Genomic DNA, 18,359 nt, shown 5'->3' with positions numbered 1-18,359 from the left:
AACTCAATTACTCCCTGTAGGGGGAATCTTACAATAAGTGGGGAATCTTATTGAAACATATACAATACTTAAAGCTTTAGATAGAGTGACTGTTGAGATGATGTTTCCTACAGTGAGGGAGTCTAGGACCAGAGGGCACAGAGAGTGGATGTGGAGAGGATGTTTCCTATAGTGAGGGAGTCTAGGACCAGAGGGCACAGAGAGTGGATGTGGAGAGGATGTTTCCTATAGTGAGGGAGTCTAGGACCAGAGGGCACAGCCTCAGAATGAAGAGAGGACTCTTAAGAACAGAGATTAGAAGGAATTTATTATTCCAGAGGGTGGTGAATCTGTGGAATTCATTGCCACAGATGACTGTGGAGGCCAAGTCATCGGGTATATTTAAAACATCCAAACCTCTTTATTCTTCATGCTCCAATGCATCACCTCTCACCGCTATCAGAATTGATTATGTGCTTGTTCAGTAAATTATTAACCCTGCCATGGATGTTCACATCCTGACTGCAAAAGGAGGAAGTTTGGGCATGAGGCTAGCATCAGCATCCCGTAAGAATCCAGATCTACAGAAACCCCAAAGATCTCATCCCTGGGAGAGAAGATGGTTTCCACTTGGGGACAATTTCAAATTGACGCAGGACGGAGGAATCTGGGGAGCCGCCGTTGGCAGCCCATGTCCGGACGATAGGGGTGATGGGCATAAGTAAATCAGTACACTGTTGTTGTTTTTTTTAAAATTTTTACAAAGCTTTAGAGCAAAATTTACCTGAAAAATGCCATGAAGGAGAAGCCGTAGCCATGTTGCTCTGCTATCCCAGCACACACCACATTCGCTGAAGCTCCAATCAGTGTGCCGTTGCCTGAAAATAAGAAGAAAAGTTATCTGAAGCTCAGAGCACACAATAAATGGAATATCAATAACCATTTCATACTTTCTGAATCTTCATTCAGAAGCCAAAAGCAAACAGCAACTCAGGCACAAAGGTAATTCTGAGTGGTATTGGCTGGGAGATGCTGAATATATCAGTGCCTTTATTTTCTCAGGATTTTGCTCAGATTTGACTTGTCATCTGCAACACTGACAGTCTTCTATAGACACGGATGGGTGTGTATCCTGACCAGATGCATCACCGCCCGGTATGGAAACACCAATGCCCAAGAACTGTGAAGCCCAGTCTATCACATGAGAAGCACTCCCCACCACTAAGCACATTTACAAGGAGCGCTGCCATAAGAAAGCAACATCCATTATCGAAGACCCCCCCCCCCCCACCATCCAGACTACGCTCCTTTCTCACGGCTGCCATGAGGAAAGAGGTACAGGAGCCTCCACCAGGTTGAGGAACAATCATTACTCCTCATCCAATATGCTCCTGGACCAGTGTTGGATAACTTCTCTGACATCAACTCTCAACTGATTCCACAGCCTAAAACTAACTTTCAAGGATGACAACTCACATTCTCAGTATTATTTGTTTATTTAGTTATTACTTTCTTTGTTTTTGCACTGATTTTTTCCTTTATTAGTTAGTTCTTTGTCAGTCCTTGTATGTAGTTTGATTATTGATTCCATCGTATTTCTCTGTTCCCGTGAATGCCTATGAAGAAGTGCATCTCAGAATAGTATATGGTGTGATATATGTACTTAGATAATAAATTAACTTTGAACCTCAAGCTGAAGATTCGAGAATTAGAAGGACTTTATCTCGGTGTAAGGGATTGGGACCATTTGAAACTGTGACAAGAACATTTTTCTTCACACAAATAGCTGTGACTCTTAGGAAAATCTGACCACAATCAGTGCTATGAACTCTCCATTTCAAAGTACATTCAAGACTGAGATCCATAGATTTTTCTTATTGTGAAGCTGAATTGGAGGGCATGGAAATCCCCATTAACACTACCTCCCTATTTTTGCTCTTTCTGCATTACTTATTTATTTTATATATTTCCCATTTAGGTGTTCTTTTAACTCCTGAATGAGTGGCAACACTTGCAGACCACGCCAAGTTCTGTTGGTTGCTAACGCAAATGATGCAATTTTACCACGTATTTTGATGTACACGTGATCGATAAATCTGAACTTGAATCTAAATATGTTATGTATTCTTCTGTATTGTTGCTGCAAAACAACAAATTTCATGATGTACACAGGTGATAATAAGCCTGTTTCTGATTCTGAATATGAATGAGAGAGTGTATCTGCCATGAGATTAAATGGCAGGGTAGAGTAGAAGGGTGGCATGACCTTTCCTAATGCCGTTCATAATTTTTGATTGGGCAACTGAAGATGAACTAAAAACAAATTTGTACAGTACTGTGCAGAAGTCTTAGGCACGTACGTATAGATAGATAGGGAGCCTAAGACTTTTGCACAGTACTGTAGTAATTTTGTGTGTTGCACAGTACTGCTGTCACAAAAAAAAATGTCATGACATATGTGAATGATAATAAATCTGATACTGATATGGGTCTCTGTTGTGGACTGAGACTGGGAAGGGGGCAGGGAGGGGGGAATTCTTGGGGAAAGGAGGAGAGGGAATGAGAAGCACCAGAGAGACATTCAGTGACAATAAAGAACCCATTGTTTAGAATCAACTGACCTTGCCTGGTGTTGTCACAGGGCTGGGAGTGTCTGGACCCACGCCAACTCCCACCTTTAGCACTCCTTCTCTGCCACCCTTCCCACACATCTTCCGTAGTGCTCCAGTATCGGCATTCCCAACATCCTTTGCTCCTGTCAGATTTATAAAGTCGTTCTCCACTCCACATTGATAAATACAGTTCGGTGCAAAAGTCTTAGGCACCTGGGCTACATATATGTACCTAAGACTTTTGAACACTACTGTATTTATGACTCTGATGAAAGATGCCAAGGTGTAAACCTTATCCATTTATGGCAAATGTTTATCTAAGTACAAAACCAAAAAGTAATAACGAGCACCTTTCTGCGTAATATCTTCTACAGAGATGCATAGAAACCATCTCGATCTGCTGAATTGAGAAGATGACTAGCTAAAGCTTCACTCCAAATTTGAGCAAATTAGCTGAAGTGAAACTTGTGTTGTTGGCCTGACCCCATAAATCTACAGTGGATCCATGACAGCTGATCTCACTCCCAATCACTTGCTCCCACCCCCCCCCCCCCAGTCTCTTACAGACACCCCACACTAAATCCTGCAGTCATTATTGGAAATTGAGCTGGTTAAAATCAGTCAGGTCCAGACAAGCAGCTGTGATGGGATGCCTGACTGCCTCCTGCAGCTTCCTGGACTTGCACTGAGAAGCTTCCAAAACTAGATCTAGGGTGAGACTAAAACCCGAGAGGTCATAGAATATGAGTGAAAAGTGGAATATTTAAGGGGGAACTTCTTCACTCAGAGGGTGGTGTGAGTATGAAATGGAAGTGATGGACATGGGTTCAATTTCAGCATTTAAGAGAAATTTGGAAAAATACCTGGATGGGAGGAGTATGGAGGGCTATGGTTCAGGTGCTAGTCAACGGAACTAGGCAGAACATAGACTGCAGGGCCTGCTTCTGAGATCTAGTGTTCTATGACTCTAAGATTTATTTTGTTATCCTCTGCTCCGTTCATAATTCTTATTTTTTTATTTTAAAATACCCTGTGGAACAGGCCCGCTGGCCCAGTGAGCCAAGCCACCTAATTACAGGCCAGTTTACAATGACCAACTAACGCTGCAGTATACTTACAAAATCATACACAGCTTATGCAACAAGAAGCTATCTTTCAGAAATGACATTAAACTCTGGTTCTATCTGCCCTTTTCTTGAATTGGTTATATATTCCAGGAAACATAGACAGATTTTCACTCAAAAAAGGAATTAAGGTTTACAGGAAAACAGAGCTGAGACCATCAGCATTGGTTTTATTGAGCAGCAAAGCAGGTTTGAAGTGTCATATGTCATACACTTGCACGTACTTCATAGCTTCTTATCTGCTTATAACTTCAGCCGGAAATAAATACCCTGGGCACTGCTTAACAGGCAGAGATTTTCTTGGCTTCTTAGGCGAAGTTCAGACTTCAGTCATCACCAGCTGTTAGTGATCCATTCATTTCATTTGCTGTGTATAAAGTTACTACTGATTTTCAGTATTTGAAAATGACTTCCTATCAAAAGTATTTAATTGATTGTGAAGTGGTTTAGAAGTGGCTTGAAGTGAACAATGAGGAGGTATATATTTTTTTTCCATAGCCTCCTTCATAGCTCTATTTTCCACAATACAGCTCTCAGCTGTTATCTTCCTCAACCATTATAACTCCACCATCCCCCTTTCCATTTCCATCCACACTTTACTTATTTAATTACTTTTGTTCTCAGCTGAAGCTGGTAAAGCTTGAGGTACAGGTATAGGTGCTTGGATGACAGACTTGAGTGGAGCACCAACACAGAAGCTATGTACGAGCCACAGTCACCTCTACTTCTTGAAGAAACTAAGGACCTTTGGAGTATGCAGGCCTCTTCTTCGCATGTCCTACCAGTTTGTTGTCATCAGTACAACTTTTTTATGTGGTGGTCTGCTGGGGCAATGGCATTAACATGGCTGCTGTCAACAAACTCAATAAACTGATTAGAAAGGTGGCTCTGTAATAGGAATCAAACTGCACACACTGGAGCTGTGGTAGAACAAAGGACCCAAAAGAAAATCTTGGCAATTCTGGACAATGTTTCTCACCCTCTGTCTGCCACCTTGGCTGAACAGAGGAGCACTTTTAGTAACAGACTAAGACAACTGCGCTGCTCCAAAAAGCATTATACATTCTTACCCTTGGTCATTAGGCTCTATAATGAGTCAACCTATAACCGGGGAGTGATGACCCCCTCATGTTAGACTGTTTAAGGTAACTTACTTTCTATTCTTTCTTATTTCTCTTCTAATATTTGTATAGCTGTGCACTGGTAATGCTACTGTGACACTGTAATTTCTTATGGGATCAATAAAGTATCTGTCTATCTGTCTAACCAAACACACTCATTTCTCAATTGCTAGACTATTTCTCAGACTATTCTAGTGGTGTTTAGTATTGCAGCTTTCTGGAAATTTACATAAACATTGCTGTACAGGCCTAAATGTTTAATGCTTTTGTGTAGTGCTTTTGGGATAACACCAGTTGTAGATATTACTATTAGGACAATATATACCCTGATCACATTCCATAGCATTTCAAATTCCATGCTAAATTCAGCATATTTCTGGTGTTTTTCACTTAATCATTTCTATATGTTATGTGTGTTTGGAATGGCTATATCCATTAAGTAAGTTGTTCTTGCCTCTTTATCCTGTATTATTGTATCTGGATGGTTATAATGGATTGTTCTATCTGCAATAATAGATCAGTGCAATATTACTTGTAGGACTCTGACCTAAAACTAGATCAGGATTGTTTTACTGTAAGGTATGGTGTCTTTTATGAATTTGTATTTTAAAGCAAGGTTTTGGTGAATGATGATTGCCACTTGATTGTAAGTAATCAGATTTAGTTAAACTGCTGCAGGATCCTCGGAAGTGTTGGATTGTTTCTGGTTTCTCTTGGCATTTTCTGCATTTATCATCTTGAATTTGTTGGTCTTTTATTATGTATTTCTGAATTTTTTTTGTGTTAACCGGCTTGGTCTTGTATTGCCAGAAGAAACCTCTTTGATTCTGGGAAGAGGTCTCCAACTCACAGTCCAATCCAATTTGTTATTACTATTATTTTTTTTCTTTTTTGCATTTGTACTTTTATCTTTTGCACATTCATAGCTTGTCTGTCTTTGTTTCGTGCAGTTTCTCATTGACTCTATTGTCTTTTTCATATGTACATTGAATGAATGTCATTCAAGATAATGAATGTCAGTGTAGTATATGGTGATATATATGTACTTCGATAATAAATTTACTTTAAATTTTGTTGTGGTGGAGAGGATAGTGAGTGTCTGAAATCCCAGGAGCAATGCCATCTGGAGATTAGCCAGTTGGCATTTAGCTCCTGGTAGGGTCACCCATGGCAGAAGATCAAAGGGGAGGTTCCAGATTAAATGTGATCCAATCAAGACTTCAACAGCAGAACTGGCAGAAGATGATGACACATCATAACAACAGTGAAGGCAGAGGAAGGCTGTAGCAGTGAAGGGTCCCCAGTCATTTTGCATTCCATTGGACCCTGACCCCAATCTGCTAAGGACCATGTGGTGGGCTGCCCATGCATCAGCCTCACCACATTAAACAAAGTCACACACAGGCATTCTCCATTAAGTAAATCCACCCTAACATCCCAGAACTCAAATCGGCCTCCAAAGCTAACTGAGGACCCACTAAAAGAACATCATACTAAACTCATGCACAACTATTTCCGTCTGCTTTACAGTTATATCACCACTGCTCCTCAAGGTACCGAGGCAGATTGAAAAACTTCATTTTGCATGCCATCCCTACAGGTCCAGTTATGTCAACAGTGCATTGAGGTAGTACATGGGAAAACAATAACAGAATGATGTTACAGAGAAAGTGCAGCAGAGGTAGATGACAAGGTGCAAGGCCATAATGAGATAGATCATAAGATCAAGAGTCTATTTTATTATACTTAGGGACTGTTCAATAATCTTAGAAAAATGGGATAGAAGCTGCCCTTGATCCTGGTGGTACATGTTTTTAGACTTCCATCTCCACTGCCAGATGGAAGGGGAGAAGAGAGAATGTCCGGGATGGATGGTGTTGTGTACTTAATACTTCAATAATATTTGAGTAGTAAATGTATATTGTTTCATTAAGCATTCTTGTTCATTTGAATAATTCATTATGGGTTATATGTAAAAATGTTAATTGCGTATGTCATCATACTATCATGTGATACATGCACACCTTACTTAAAGTAAGCTTGAAGTTACACCTGTACTTTGGACTCTCCACGTCTTCATTTGAAGTAGTTACAAATGCTTTGAAGATACAAAACATAACAGGTGGAGTTTTTGGTTGTATTGGCTGTTTTACCAAAACAGCAAGAAGTGAAGACAGAAGGGAGGTTAGTTTCCGTGATGTGCTGAGCTGTGTCCACAGCTCTCTGCAATTTCCTGTGGTCATGGGCAGAGTAGCTTCCACACTAAGCCGAGGTGCATCCTGATAAGACACATTGCTAAAAAATGATGAGAGTCAAAGGGGATATGGCGAATTCCATTACCTCCTCCAGATTCAACCTTTATCATCAGGACCATGGGGGGGGGGGGGGGGTGGCAAATGCATTTAAATGCCATCCCTTGCAATTGCGCTCCAACTCACACAACAGATTGACTTGGAAATACAAGATTGTTTGTTTAAAGCACAGAACATAAGACATTAAGCACAATACAGGTCCTTCGGCCCATAATGTTGTGCTGACCTTAAAAGCTATTCTAAGATCAACCTAACCCTTCCTTCCTACATAGTTCTCCACTCTCCTATCATCCATATGCCTATGCAAGAGTTTTTTTAAATGTTCCTAACGTACAATATCTGCCCCTACCACCACCCTGGAAGTACACTGCATTCACCCACCACTGTCTGTGTAAAAAACTTACCTCTGATATTCCCTCTGTACCTTCCTTCAAATGCCTTAGAATTATACCCTCTGATATTAGCCATTTCCACCCTGGAAAAAAGTCTCAGGCTGTTCACTCAATCAACAAGAGAGTCTCCAGCTTACTCGACCTATCCTCATAAGACATGCTCTCTGATCCAGGCAGCAACCTGATAAATGTCCTTTGCACCCTCCCTAAAGCTTCCACAACCTTCATATAATGAGGCGACCAGAACTGAACACATTATTCCAAGTATGGTCTAAGTAGGGTTATTAAGGCCAGGTCTAAATCCATGAACTCTCTTTACAACAGCATTGTGGGAGTATCTTCACCAAAAGGGCTTCAGCCTTTCACAAAATCAACATCCGCAAAGCAATAGGGATGGATGTTAAATGCTGGTTATGACAGAAATGTCTGCATCATAAATCCACTGTAGTTCCAATATGTAACCACCTAATGGTGCAATATTAACATTAAAATGGGCACTTAATCATCCATACAACAGATTTTAATTTTATTTTTAATTTAGGCTTTTGCTCATTTGTCAATGCAAAATCTGCAGTGTTACTTCCTGTCATTGTTTCTGACAAACAGCATACATTCCAATTGCTTAGTGAGTTAAATCGGGCATTTGTCTTCTAGTTGTGATTAGCCTTGGTAATGTGAGAGACTTATCTACTTTCCTGTTCATTCTCCACTGCCTGCAACACCTGTAGGACTTTGCATCTGCTCCATCAAGTAGACTCTGTCAATGCTCACCAGCTTAAATGGGTGTTAGTCTGGTATACCAGATCCCCATGAAGCTGGAAAAAAAGCAATCAGTGGAGACTACAATCAATAGCAGTTGACAGGAGTTGAGGTGATGAGGTCACAGTGTTATAACTAGCTTTTTCTCTCCTATCTGCCACATATTGCACCAATTTTCAGTTGGACAGTTTTTGTCAATCATATTTTAAAGAAAAAATTAACTTTCTAAGAATCAGTGTCACTGCAACAGAAATATAGAAGATGTTTACATTTATCTGAATGCATAGATGCACAGTGGTTAAGTAACCAGATATTCGTATATAGACCTGTTACTGATAGACAGAGATGGGTTTAAATCCACGTATGACATAGAATATAAAATATATAGAACATCTCCAAAATGAAGTGAACTATCTCCAGATTAGTGGAAGATAAATAGAAATAGCATTTCAAATTAAATTTGAATTAAGTTCACCCATTTCAACACTTGGCATCAAATGTATCCATTTTTTTTTGTTATTACGGCCGTAACACAATGGTGCTCTATTTTGTTTATTTATTTGTCCAATTGAGTCCATCCTCATTGCCCCTGAAATAGGTGGTTTCCTCAACAATTTCAAAACATAGATCATGGAAACTTTCTGCACAGTACCGGCCCTTTATCCACGATGTTGCTTGGATTTTTTAACCTACTCCAAGATTTTCCCTCCCATATAGGCCTCCCTTGTTCTTTCATCATGAGCCCACCTAACAGTCTCTTCAAAGAGTCATTTAAAAAAAAAATTGGATAGGTATATGGACAGGAAAGGAGTGGAGGGTTATGGTCTGAGTGCAGGTCAGTGGGACTAGGTAAGAGAAAGCATTTGGCACGGACTAGAAGGGCCGAGATGGCCTGTTTCTGTACTGTAATTGTTATATGGTTATAATGTCTCTAGTGTGTATGCTCGTGGCAAGGCTTTCGATGCACCCATCAATCCCTGTGTATGAAGAACACAGTGCATTCAAATTTGTACATATATAAAATACTGTACTATTGCTTTGCTGTAAATCAACAAATTTCATGTTATACCATCATCATCATTACATGCAAGTGATCATGGTCTCATGACCATGATTTTCTTGGCAAGTTTTTCTACAGAAGTGGTTTGCCATTGCCTTCTTCTGGTCAGTGTCTTGTAATGGGTGACCCCAGCCACTATCAACACTCTTCAGAGATTGTTTGCCTGGTGTCAGTGGTCGCAGAACCAGGACTTGTGATATGCACCAGCTACTCAAACAACCATCCACCACCTGCTCCCATGGCCTCATGTGACCCTGATCAGGGCCAGGGGCTAATCAGGTGCTACACCTTGTCCAAGGGTGGCTGGCAGGCTAGCGGAGAATATATTTGATTCTAGATGGTTGTTTCTTAATTACGCTCTGAAATGATATATAATCAGCCACAGGACATTCAGGATTGACAACAAACTACAGAGTAAGTGCTGGAAACTTCAGGAAAGGGGCAGGATAGTTGAAAAGAGAAGCAGGGTTAACTTCAAAGGAACTAACTCCATTCCTCTTTCCTCAGATGTTGCCTGATCTCCTGAGTGTCTCTAACTTCTTCTGTTGTTACTTCAGATTCCCAGCACCTGCAAGGTTTATTTCCAGGTTTTTTGCTAATAAACGCTTGTGTTCCAGGGCTCACATCCGTTGAATGAAAAAAGAAAGAAAGAATAAAAGATGTATTTAAATAAATACTTATTTTTTTCGGCCACTTTCTTTCTGATAACTCGGCATTCTGTGGACTGCTGGCCCACTATATATGAAACTTGTTACTGATTTTACCACAGCATGAATCCCAATCAAACTCAATCCGATTTTCAGCTTATAATAAGTGAACAAGGGCTCACTCCAACCAGCTGTGCCGCTCCAAGTTCAAAACCCTGACTGGAGATTTGAGCACAGGTTTTCATTTGACATCCTATTGTGGTACTGAGGTAATGTTGCATGATCAGGAGAGTTGTCTTTATTTATTTCTTTACTAAGATACAGCACAGGATAGGTGTTTCCAGCCCTTTGAACCATGCTGCCCAGCAATCCCCCAATTTAATCCTAAATCTAACCATGGGACTATTTACAATGACCAATTAACCTACCAACCAGTAGGTCTTTGTAACCGTCAGAGGGAACCGGAGCACCCGGAGGAAATCCATGCGGTTAAGGGGAGAACATACAAACTCCTTGCAGGCGGCAGCGGGAATTGAACCTGGGTTGCCTACACTCTAAAACTTTGAGCTAACCACTAGCCTACTGTGCCACGCCATCTTCAAGATGCAGCACTGAAATGAGGTACTGCCTGTTCTGTCAGAGACTCAGAAAAGATTGCACAGCATTACTTTGAAGATTAATGTGAGAGTTATGTGCAGTGTCCATGCCAAAATTTATCCTCAATTAACTGTATGAGAACTAGATTTCCAAAAGAAAGTGAATCTCAGGGCTCGTATGGTGACATATATGTACTTTGATAATAAATTTACTTTGATCATTATCGTAATGCCATTTGTGGGAGCATTCTCTGCACAAAATGACAAGGAGCTTTCCTACATTACAACGGTGGTTATGCTTTGAAAATCTTTCATTGTTTGGAGTACTCTAATATGGATATTGATGCTTAATAGATGCAAGTTCTGAGTTCAGTTAACAACCACATTGAGCACAAAGTGAGAAGCCAATCTTTGAATGACCCGATCTAAATACACTGACAATTCATATAACTGCTTTGGCCAGAACCTAAAGGAACGATACCATCAGTGGTTGTGTAAGTTGGTTCTTTAATAGGCCACTGTAACAATTTTGATCTGTGTATGGTGTTTTCTGCACAATTTGCAGACAATTCAAACACCAGTTCTTAAGATACTTGAGCTTTAGAACCATAGATCATTAAAACACAGAAACAGGCCTTTTGGCTCTTCTTGGCTGTGCTGAATCATTTTTCTGCCTAATTTACCTGCACCTGGACCATATCCCTCCATACACCTCTCATCATGTACCTGTCCAAGTTTTTCTTAAATGTTAAAATTGAGCCCACATTTACCATTTCATCTGGCAGCTCATTCCACACTCTACACTAGACACAATCTTCCAAATTCGGCCTCACCAATGCCTTATACAACCTCACTATAACATTCCAACTCTTGTACTCAATACTTTGATTTATGAAGGCCAATATACCAGCAGCTCTCTTTACCTGAAGCCTTTTTAAAATTTCTGTTGTTTTGGGTGAGATACTAGTAATAGTAGTAATGTCCAATAGTTAGACATCCTGTGCAGTTGAGTTATAACATCTCCCCTTCTTTTCGAAGAGGTCTTGCGAGGGCAGCTGTGGAGGAGATGTTCCCTCCAGTCAGAGAATCTGGAACAATAGTGTAGTGGGCCTTTCATTTACTTCCCTGGCAATAGCCACTATTTTTTAAGTCAAGTCAAATCAAGTCACTTTTATCATCATTTCGACCATAACTGCTGGTACAGTACATAGTAAAAATGAGACAATATTTAAATATGAACTCATGTTTTCTTCAAGTTTAGTTTAGCAATTTGAATTGCATTCTCATTATTGTCATTGGACCACGGGAGAATTAATTGGGTTTTGTTTTGCTCAAACACTTTGTGAAATTTGATCTGAACTAACTTAATTTAGAATACAATAGCCAGAAAAACACATCAGTGAAAGCAGATTCAAGTCACTAAGAAGCTGAAACACTCAAAAAGCTGTCAAAAGAAATGTCCTCACTAGCTACAATGGCACAAATTACAGCTTTCACAAGGCATGCAATTATATTTGGAAATGATTATCTTAGCCGTATATATATTTAAAGTGAAATGTGTTCTGCCATTTTTAAAATAGTGACTTCAATGAAGTCAGATATGTTGTAACCAGCCTTCTCCACTGATCTGCCGAGAACATTTCCTTCAATCATTTCACAATTCTTTTCAAAACACTTTGTTACTTGTTGGATATCAGTCTACCCTGCCTCCAATTTGTGCAACAAAGCATGTTATAACAGACATCTCCCGTCAACTTTTTGGGATTTTTGAAATCTGTGATCCTTTGATGTATTTTATCAAAAGTCTGAGATACTTTTTTTAGTGTCTGCTTTTTTTATCTCCTGTCATTATCTCTCTTAATCCTTGCTGCAAGATTGAGAAATGGTATAACAAGTTCACAGATATTTGACAGTCTTTGTCATACTGAGCTGACAGATTTGAGCAGGATGTTTCTAACTCACCATTTCGTGCAACGTGACATTCTTGTACCTTGCTGTTGCTATGTATAGAACATGTTCTGTTGTCTTGATAGGTATTTATACAAAGGTACCCAGAACATGATTTGTGCATACACACATTGAGGGGATTTGTTGCATCCAGATACTGTGATTGCCAGCTCTTTCTCTAAAAGAATACATTCAAGTTCCACCAGTATAAACTTAGGTATTCATATACATTGGGTTTTGTCACCATGTAATAAAATCACACTGAAGACAAATTTAGGAATATCATAGTCATAGAGCCATACAACACTACAGCATAGAAGCAGTTTCATTTGCCCACCTACTCCATGCCAAACTGTTAATTTACCTAATTTCATCGACCTGCACATGGGCCATAACTCTCATAGACCTTCCATCCATGTACTTACCCAAATTTTCTCTTAAATGTTGAAATCAAACCCCGCATCCACCACTTCAGCTGCCAGCTTGTTCACACTCTCACCCACCCCAGGAGTGAAGAAGTTCCTCTTCATGTTCCCCTTAAACATTTCACCTTTCACCCTTAACCAATTGTTGTGTATCTACTACTTTAGTAATATTTGAGTAATGTTGTAAATGTATTGTTAATTAAGCATTCTTCGCATAATTCATTGTGAGTTATATTTTAAAGTATATGAATGGCATATGGCATCACGCCACTACGTCACACAAGCGTGGTTCGCTTAAAGTAAAACAAAACTGAAGATATGCATTCTCAACTCCGTATTTTTGCTTCCAATTAGTTTCATGTTTTGGACTTACAAAATATAACAGTGGCGACAAGGAAGTTTTAAACGAACTCGAGATGACTACCTACCTGTTGAAGCTCAGCAAGACATTCCAGTTAAAAAAGCACAACAAGGTGTTTGAGTTTTTAGAAAAAGCTTAGTGAAACACCCAAGTTAAAAAAAAGCAGAAACCAGAAGAATTCAAGGGTTGATAATCAATGAGTACCAGGAGATTATAATCAACTTTTTTTAAGAAAGAGTAGAAATGGCTGGATATATAAGAAAAATGGACGCATTCAATTGTAAAGGGAAACAGGCTGCTACATATAGAACAAGTTGAGCATTATTTTAATGCAAATGGAGTAGTCAATGAGAAGCGTGCCAGATTTGCTGAGTGCATTCAGTTTAAGAACATAGGAACATAAGAAATGGGAGCAGGAGTAGGCCATCCGGCCCATTGAGACTGCTCTGCCATTCAATAAGAACATGGCTGATCTGGCCATGGACTCATCTCCATCTACCTGCCTTTTTCCCATAACCCTTAATTCCCCTACTATGCAAAAATCTTACAACCTTGTCTTAAGTATATTTACTGAAGAAGCCTTTACTGCTTCATTGGGCAGAGAATTCCATAGATTCACCACTGTCTGGGAAAAGCAGTTCCTCCTCATGTCCATCCTAAATCTATTCTCCCTGAATCTTGAGACTATTTCCTCTAGTTCTAGTCTCACCTACCAGTGGAAACAACTTTCCTGCCTCTATCTTATCTATCCTTTTCATAATTTTATAAGATCCCCTCTCATTCTTCTGAACTCCAGTGAGTAAAATCCCAGGCAACTCAATCTCTTCTCATAGTCTAACCCCCTCATCTCTGGAATCAACCTGGTGAATCTCCTCTGCACTACCTCCAAAGCCAGTATATCCTTCTTCAATTAAGGAGACCCAAACTTCATGCAGTACTCCAGGTGCGGCCTCACCGATAGCCTGTACAGTTGCAACAAAACCTCCCTGCTCTTAAATTCAATCCTTCGAGCAATGAAGGCCAACATTCCATTTGCCTTCTTGATAGCCTGTTGCACCTGCAAACAAACCTTTTGTGATTCATCCACACACACTCCCAAGTCCCTCTGATCAACAGCATGATACAATCTTTTACCATTTAATTAATAATCTGCACTGCCATTTTTCCTTCCAAAGTGGATGACCTTGCATTTACCAACATTGTACTCCATCTGCCAGACCCTTGCCCACTCACTTAAACTATCTATATGTCTCTGCAGACTCTCCATATCTTCTGCTCAATTTGCTTTTCCACTCAATTTGGTATCATCAACAAACTTAGATACACTAGACTTGGTCCCCTCTTCCAGATCGTTAATGTGTATCGTGAACAGTTCCAAGCCCAGCACTGACCCCTGCGGCACACCACTCACCACTGATTGTCAAACAGAGTAACACTCACGTATCCCAACTCTCTGCTTTCTGTTAGTTAATCAATCCTCTATCGATACTAATATATCACCCCCAACTCTATGCATCGTTATCTTATGGATAATTCTTTTATGTGGCACCTTATCAAATGCCTAAATGCATACAATTTCCTTAGACATGTTACACCTGTGCCCCAACTCTGAGGGGCCGAAGGGTACAACGTAGCCCCCTCCTTCTTGAGAATCACAAGATCGCTATTAATTCGGGTCTGGGACCCAGGAAATAAGAGAGAGACACGCAGATTCCTCAAGGTTTGGAACGTGTCCTGGGCCTCCGAGAGAAAAAGCCACGGATAACGGCCATTATCTCTTGGAGACGGAATTGTGTATTGAGTACTGTACTATTCATCGAAGCCCGCAGGCAATGTACAGAGGGGGTTGGTGGAGGGATTGCAACATCCCAACCTGATTGACATCTGAGACCCTGTGAGTCAGGATAAAAAAGGGTCTGGGGAACAGCCCCTTTAGACGCACCAGAAGAAACGCTAGAAATCCTGTAACAGCATAATAGCAACAGCCGGTGGAAAGCCCACGTGCGTCCTTTTCCATTTGCCTCAGAATTGGTGGGCCTTACCACGGAAGAATGGCTTTAGCTAAAACAAAGGAGAAATCAGCCCCAACGACTCTCGAAGGATTGACATCATAAAAGGAATGGGCAAGTTTTAAACTCTCTCTCTTGACTCCAACCAAAGGCTGCAGCCTGCATGAACTTGAATGACTTTTATATTTCCATCTGACAATACATTATCCCCTAGACAACGACAGAGCTATTTCTTAGTGATTATCATTATTATACCCGCACTTTTAGACTTAGTAGTGACGACGTATATTATCTGATATTATTTTTGTGTATTATTTTTGATATTATTTTTGTGTATTATTTTTGATATTATTTTTGTGTATTTTTATCAGTAAATACTGTTAAAAATAGTACCATCAGAATTCAACAGACCTCTCTATCTTTGCTGGTAAGTGACCCAGTTACGGGGTACATAACAGACATTTGACTGCTCCAACCAAACCAGCCAAAATGAGCTTTGCTAATATCTTGAAAGTAATGCAAGAACATTTAGAATTGAAACAATTGTTAATTACAGAATGCTTCAGGTTTCATAAGTGGAATCAAAGAGAAGGAAGTGCATTTCACTGTACGTGACTGAGTTGAAGAAGTTATTTGAGCATTGCCAGTTCAGTGATGGGTTTAATGATACACCGAGAGATTGTTCAGTTTGTGGAATCTTTCAAAAAGCATTCAAAATCGGCTCTTAACTAAAGCACAGCTTACATTCAAATGAGCAGTGGAATCGCTCCGTCAGTGGAAACCACAGGCAGAGACACAACTGGGATGCAGTCAGGACTGAAAGTGAACATGAACAGAATTGCTACATCTAAACAGAAACCGACCTGGCCAAACAAATTGTGTTACCCGCTGACAGACGCCAGACCGATGCAGGTTTAAATGTCAAGCTTGCAGAAAATTCAGCAAAGTAGGACACATGTAAAGAGCATGTCGAGATGACAAAAATAAATGGACTGCACAGGGTAAAGAAAAAGATAAAAAGTCAAGCTCTAATTTCAAAAAGTGAAAAATCTGATGACGATGAGATCAATACAGGACTGTGTAGCCTTAAGATTTACAATGTGAAAATTAACAAGAGACAAGCAATAGGGCTTACACCAGAAGTGAATGATAAATTAATTAAAATGGAATTGGACACTGGCTCAACTGTTTCAGTCATACCATAAAATGAGATTGAACTGTATTTCAAAGATACTAAACTGAAGCTTGCATGGATCCAACTAAGAACTTATACTGGAGAAAAAATAACTCCTGTGGGAATGATAACAATGAAATGTAACAACCAACAAGCCTCATTGGACTTGTTTGTGGTAAAAGCAAGAGGGCTATCATTATGGTTGACTGGAGATCCATTCACCAATCCGCATGCCACATCCCCTGTGATAGAGTCAACCGAAAGCAAATTAAGAAAGATACTGGATGATGCCACAAGGACAAGGTGTTTAAGGACGACATTGGAAAATTCAAAAGTTTAAATGAAACTGCTACACCAGAGTTTCACAAAGCCCATTCCTTATACCATCTGTGATAAAGTAGCCAGTGAGCTAGATCACATGGACGCGGAAGGAATTCTGTCAAAGGTTGAGTGGTGCCCATGGGCAACACCGGCGGTCTCGCTAGCCAAGAAGAGCAGGTCTGTCAGGATCTGCGGTGATTTTAAGGTCACCATCAACCCAGTACTGAAAGTAGAGCAATACTCTGCCCAGGATAGAGGATATACTGTATTTCCAAACATTTCTTGGAATATAACACTTCAGCAAAGTGGACTTAGCTGAGGCCTATCTACAGAACAAAATGGAAGAAAAGTCCAAAGTGCTTCTCACCATCAGCACAAACAAGCTGCTTTACTGCTATGATAGGCTTATTTTTGGAGTAGCATCTGCACCTGCACTCTGTCAGAAAGCTATGGACTGGATGCCACAAGGCTGCAACAAGCACTCAGTGTTACCTGGATATCATTGTTACCAGTAAGGATAACAAGAAACATCTCCAAAATATCAAGACAGTGTTAAAAAGATCAGAAGATTATCAGCTCTGAGCACAACACATCAAGTGTGAATACCTTAAACTAAGCATCACTTATTGTGGTCACACTAAACACACAAGGACAACACAAGTGTGCTGACAAGATACAAGAAACAGGACCTTTGGTCCATTATGCAGTCTATAATCCCATTTACTGACACGTGGTCCAAAGCTTCCATGCCTTGCAGTCCTCATTTGTATGCATCTTAAATGTTGTGAAAGCACCTTCTACTTTCAGGGAGTGCACTTGAGAATTCAAATATCTTCTACATGAAAAAAGTTCTTCCTCAAATCCCTTCTAAACATTTTGCCCCTTAGCATAATCCTATGCCTTTTATTAACATATCATGAGGCTGAGGGAGCTAATTCCCATTAACTAGTTATTTTAAAAAAACTTTGATTGCTTCCAACTCATGTGTCTATGACTTGTGTTGAAGATTTTCTGCTACGTAGTTGGCTTTTGGTTTATTATTGTTACACTTGCTGAGAAATGTACTTGTGTGGGCTGATGGCATGCAATACATAGAGTGATTGCTATCCACAATCCTATACAAACTGAACAGCTATAAGTCCTATTGAAGAGTCTCAGCCCAAAATATTCACTATGTTGACAGCATCCTGACCAGATGTATCACCGCCTGGTACGGAGTTGCAAGGCATATGACAACAAGACCCTGCAATGGATTGTAAGAACTGTTGTGAGAATCATCAGGGACTCTCTCCTACCCCACTCTCCATCCAGGAGCACTGCATTCGCAAAGCCCCTCCCAGCCGCCTCACAAACTCTCTGACCTCCTGCCATCAGACAGAAGTTACAGCAACATAAGTATAAGGACTGAAATACTGGGGAACAGCTTCTTCCCCAGGCCATGAAACTTCTGAACATGTTATTATGACAGGACCGATAGCATGAGCAACACACGCAAAATGCTGGTGGAACGCAGCAGGCCA

The 18,359-nt window shown here is 40.2% G+C and overlaps 1 protein-coding gene across 1 annotated transcript in view; it reads right to left on the bottom strand.

Moving 5' to 3' along the window:
* oca2 (oculocutaneous albinism II) overlaps positions 1–18,359 on the bottom strand; it is a 507,586-nt gene that overhangs the window by 78,195 nt on the left and 411,032 nt on the right. The window contains exon 23 of the mRNA XM_059963277.1: positions 764–857. Coding sequence (XP_059819260.1) covers positions 764–857 — 94 coding nt within the window. The remainder of the gene's footprint in view (positions 1–763; positions 858–18,359) is intronic.

Source organism: Hypanus sabinus, chromosome 3 (assembly GCF_030144855.1).
Source record: "Hypanus sabinus isolate sHypSab1 chromosome 3, sHypSab1.hap1, whole genome shotgun sequence".
In the NCBI taxonomy this organism is placed as follows: domain Eukaryota; kingdom Metazoa; phylum Chordata; class Chondrichthyes; order Myliobatiformes; family Dasyatidae; genus Hypanus; species Hypanus sabinus.
The sequence above is the reverse complement of the archived record's forward strand: the minus strand, read 5'-3'. Positions and strand labels throughout refer to the sequence as shown.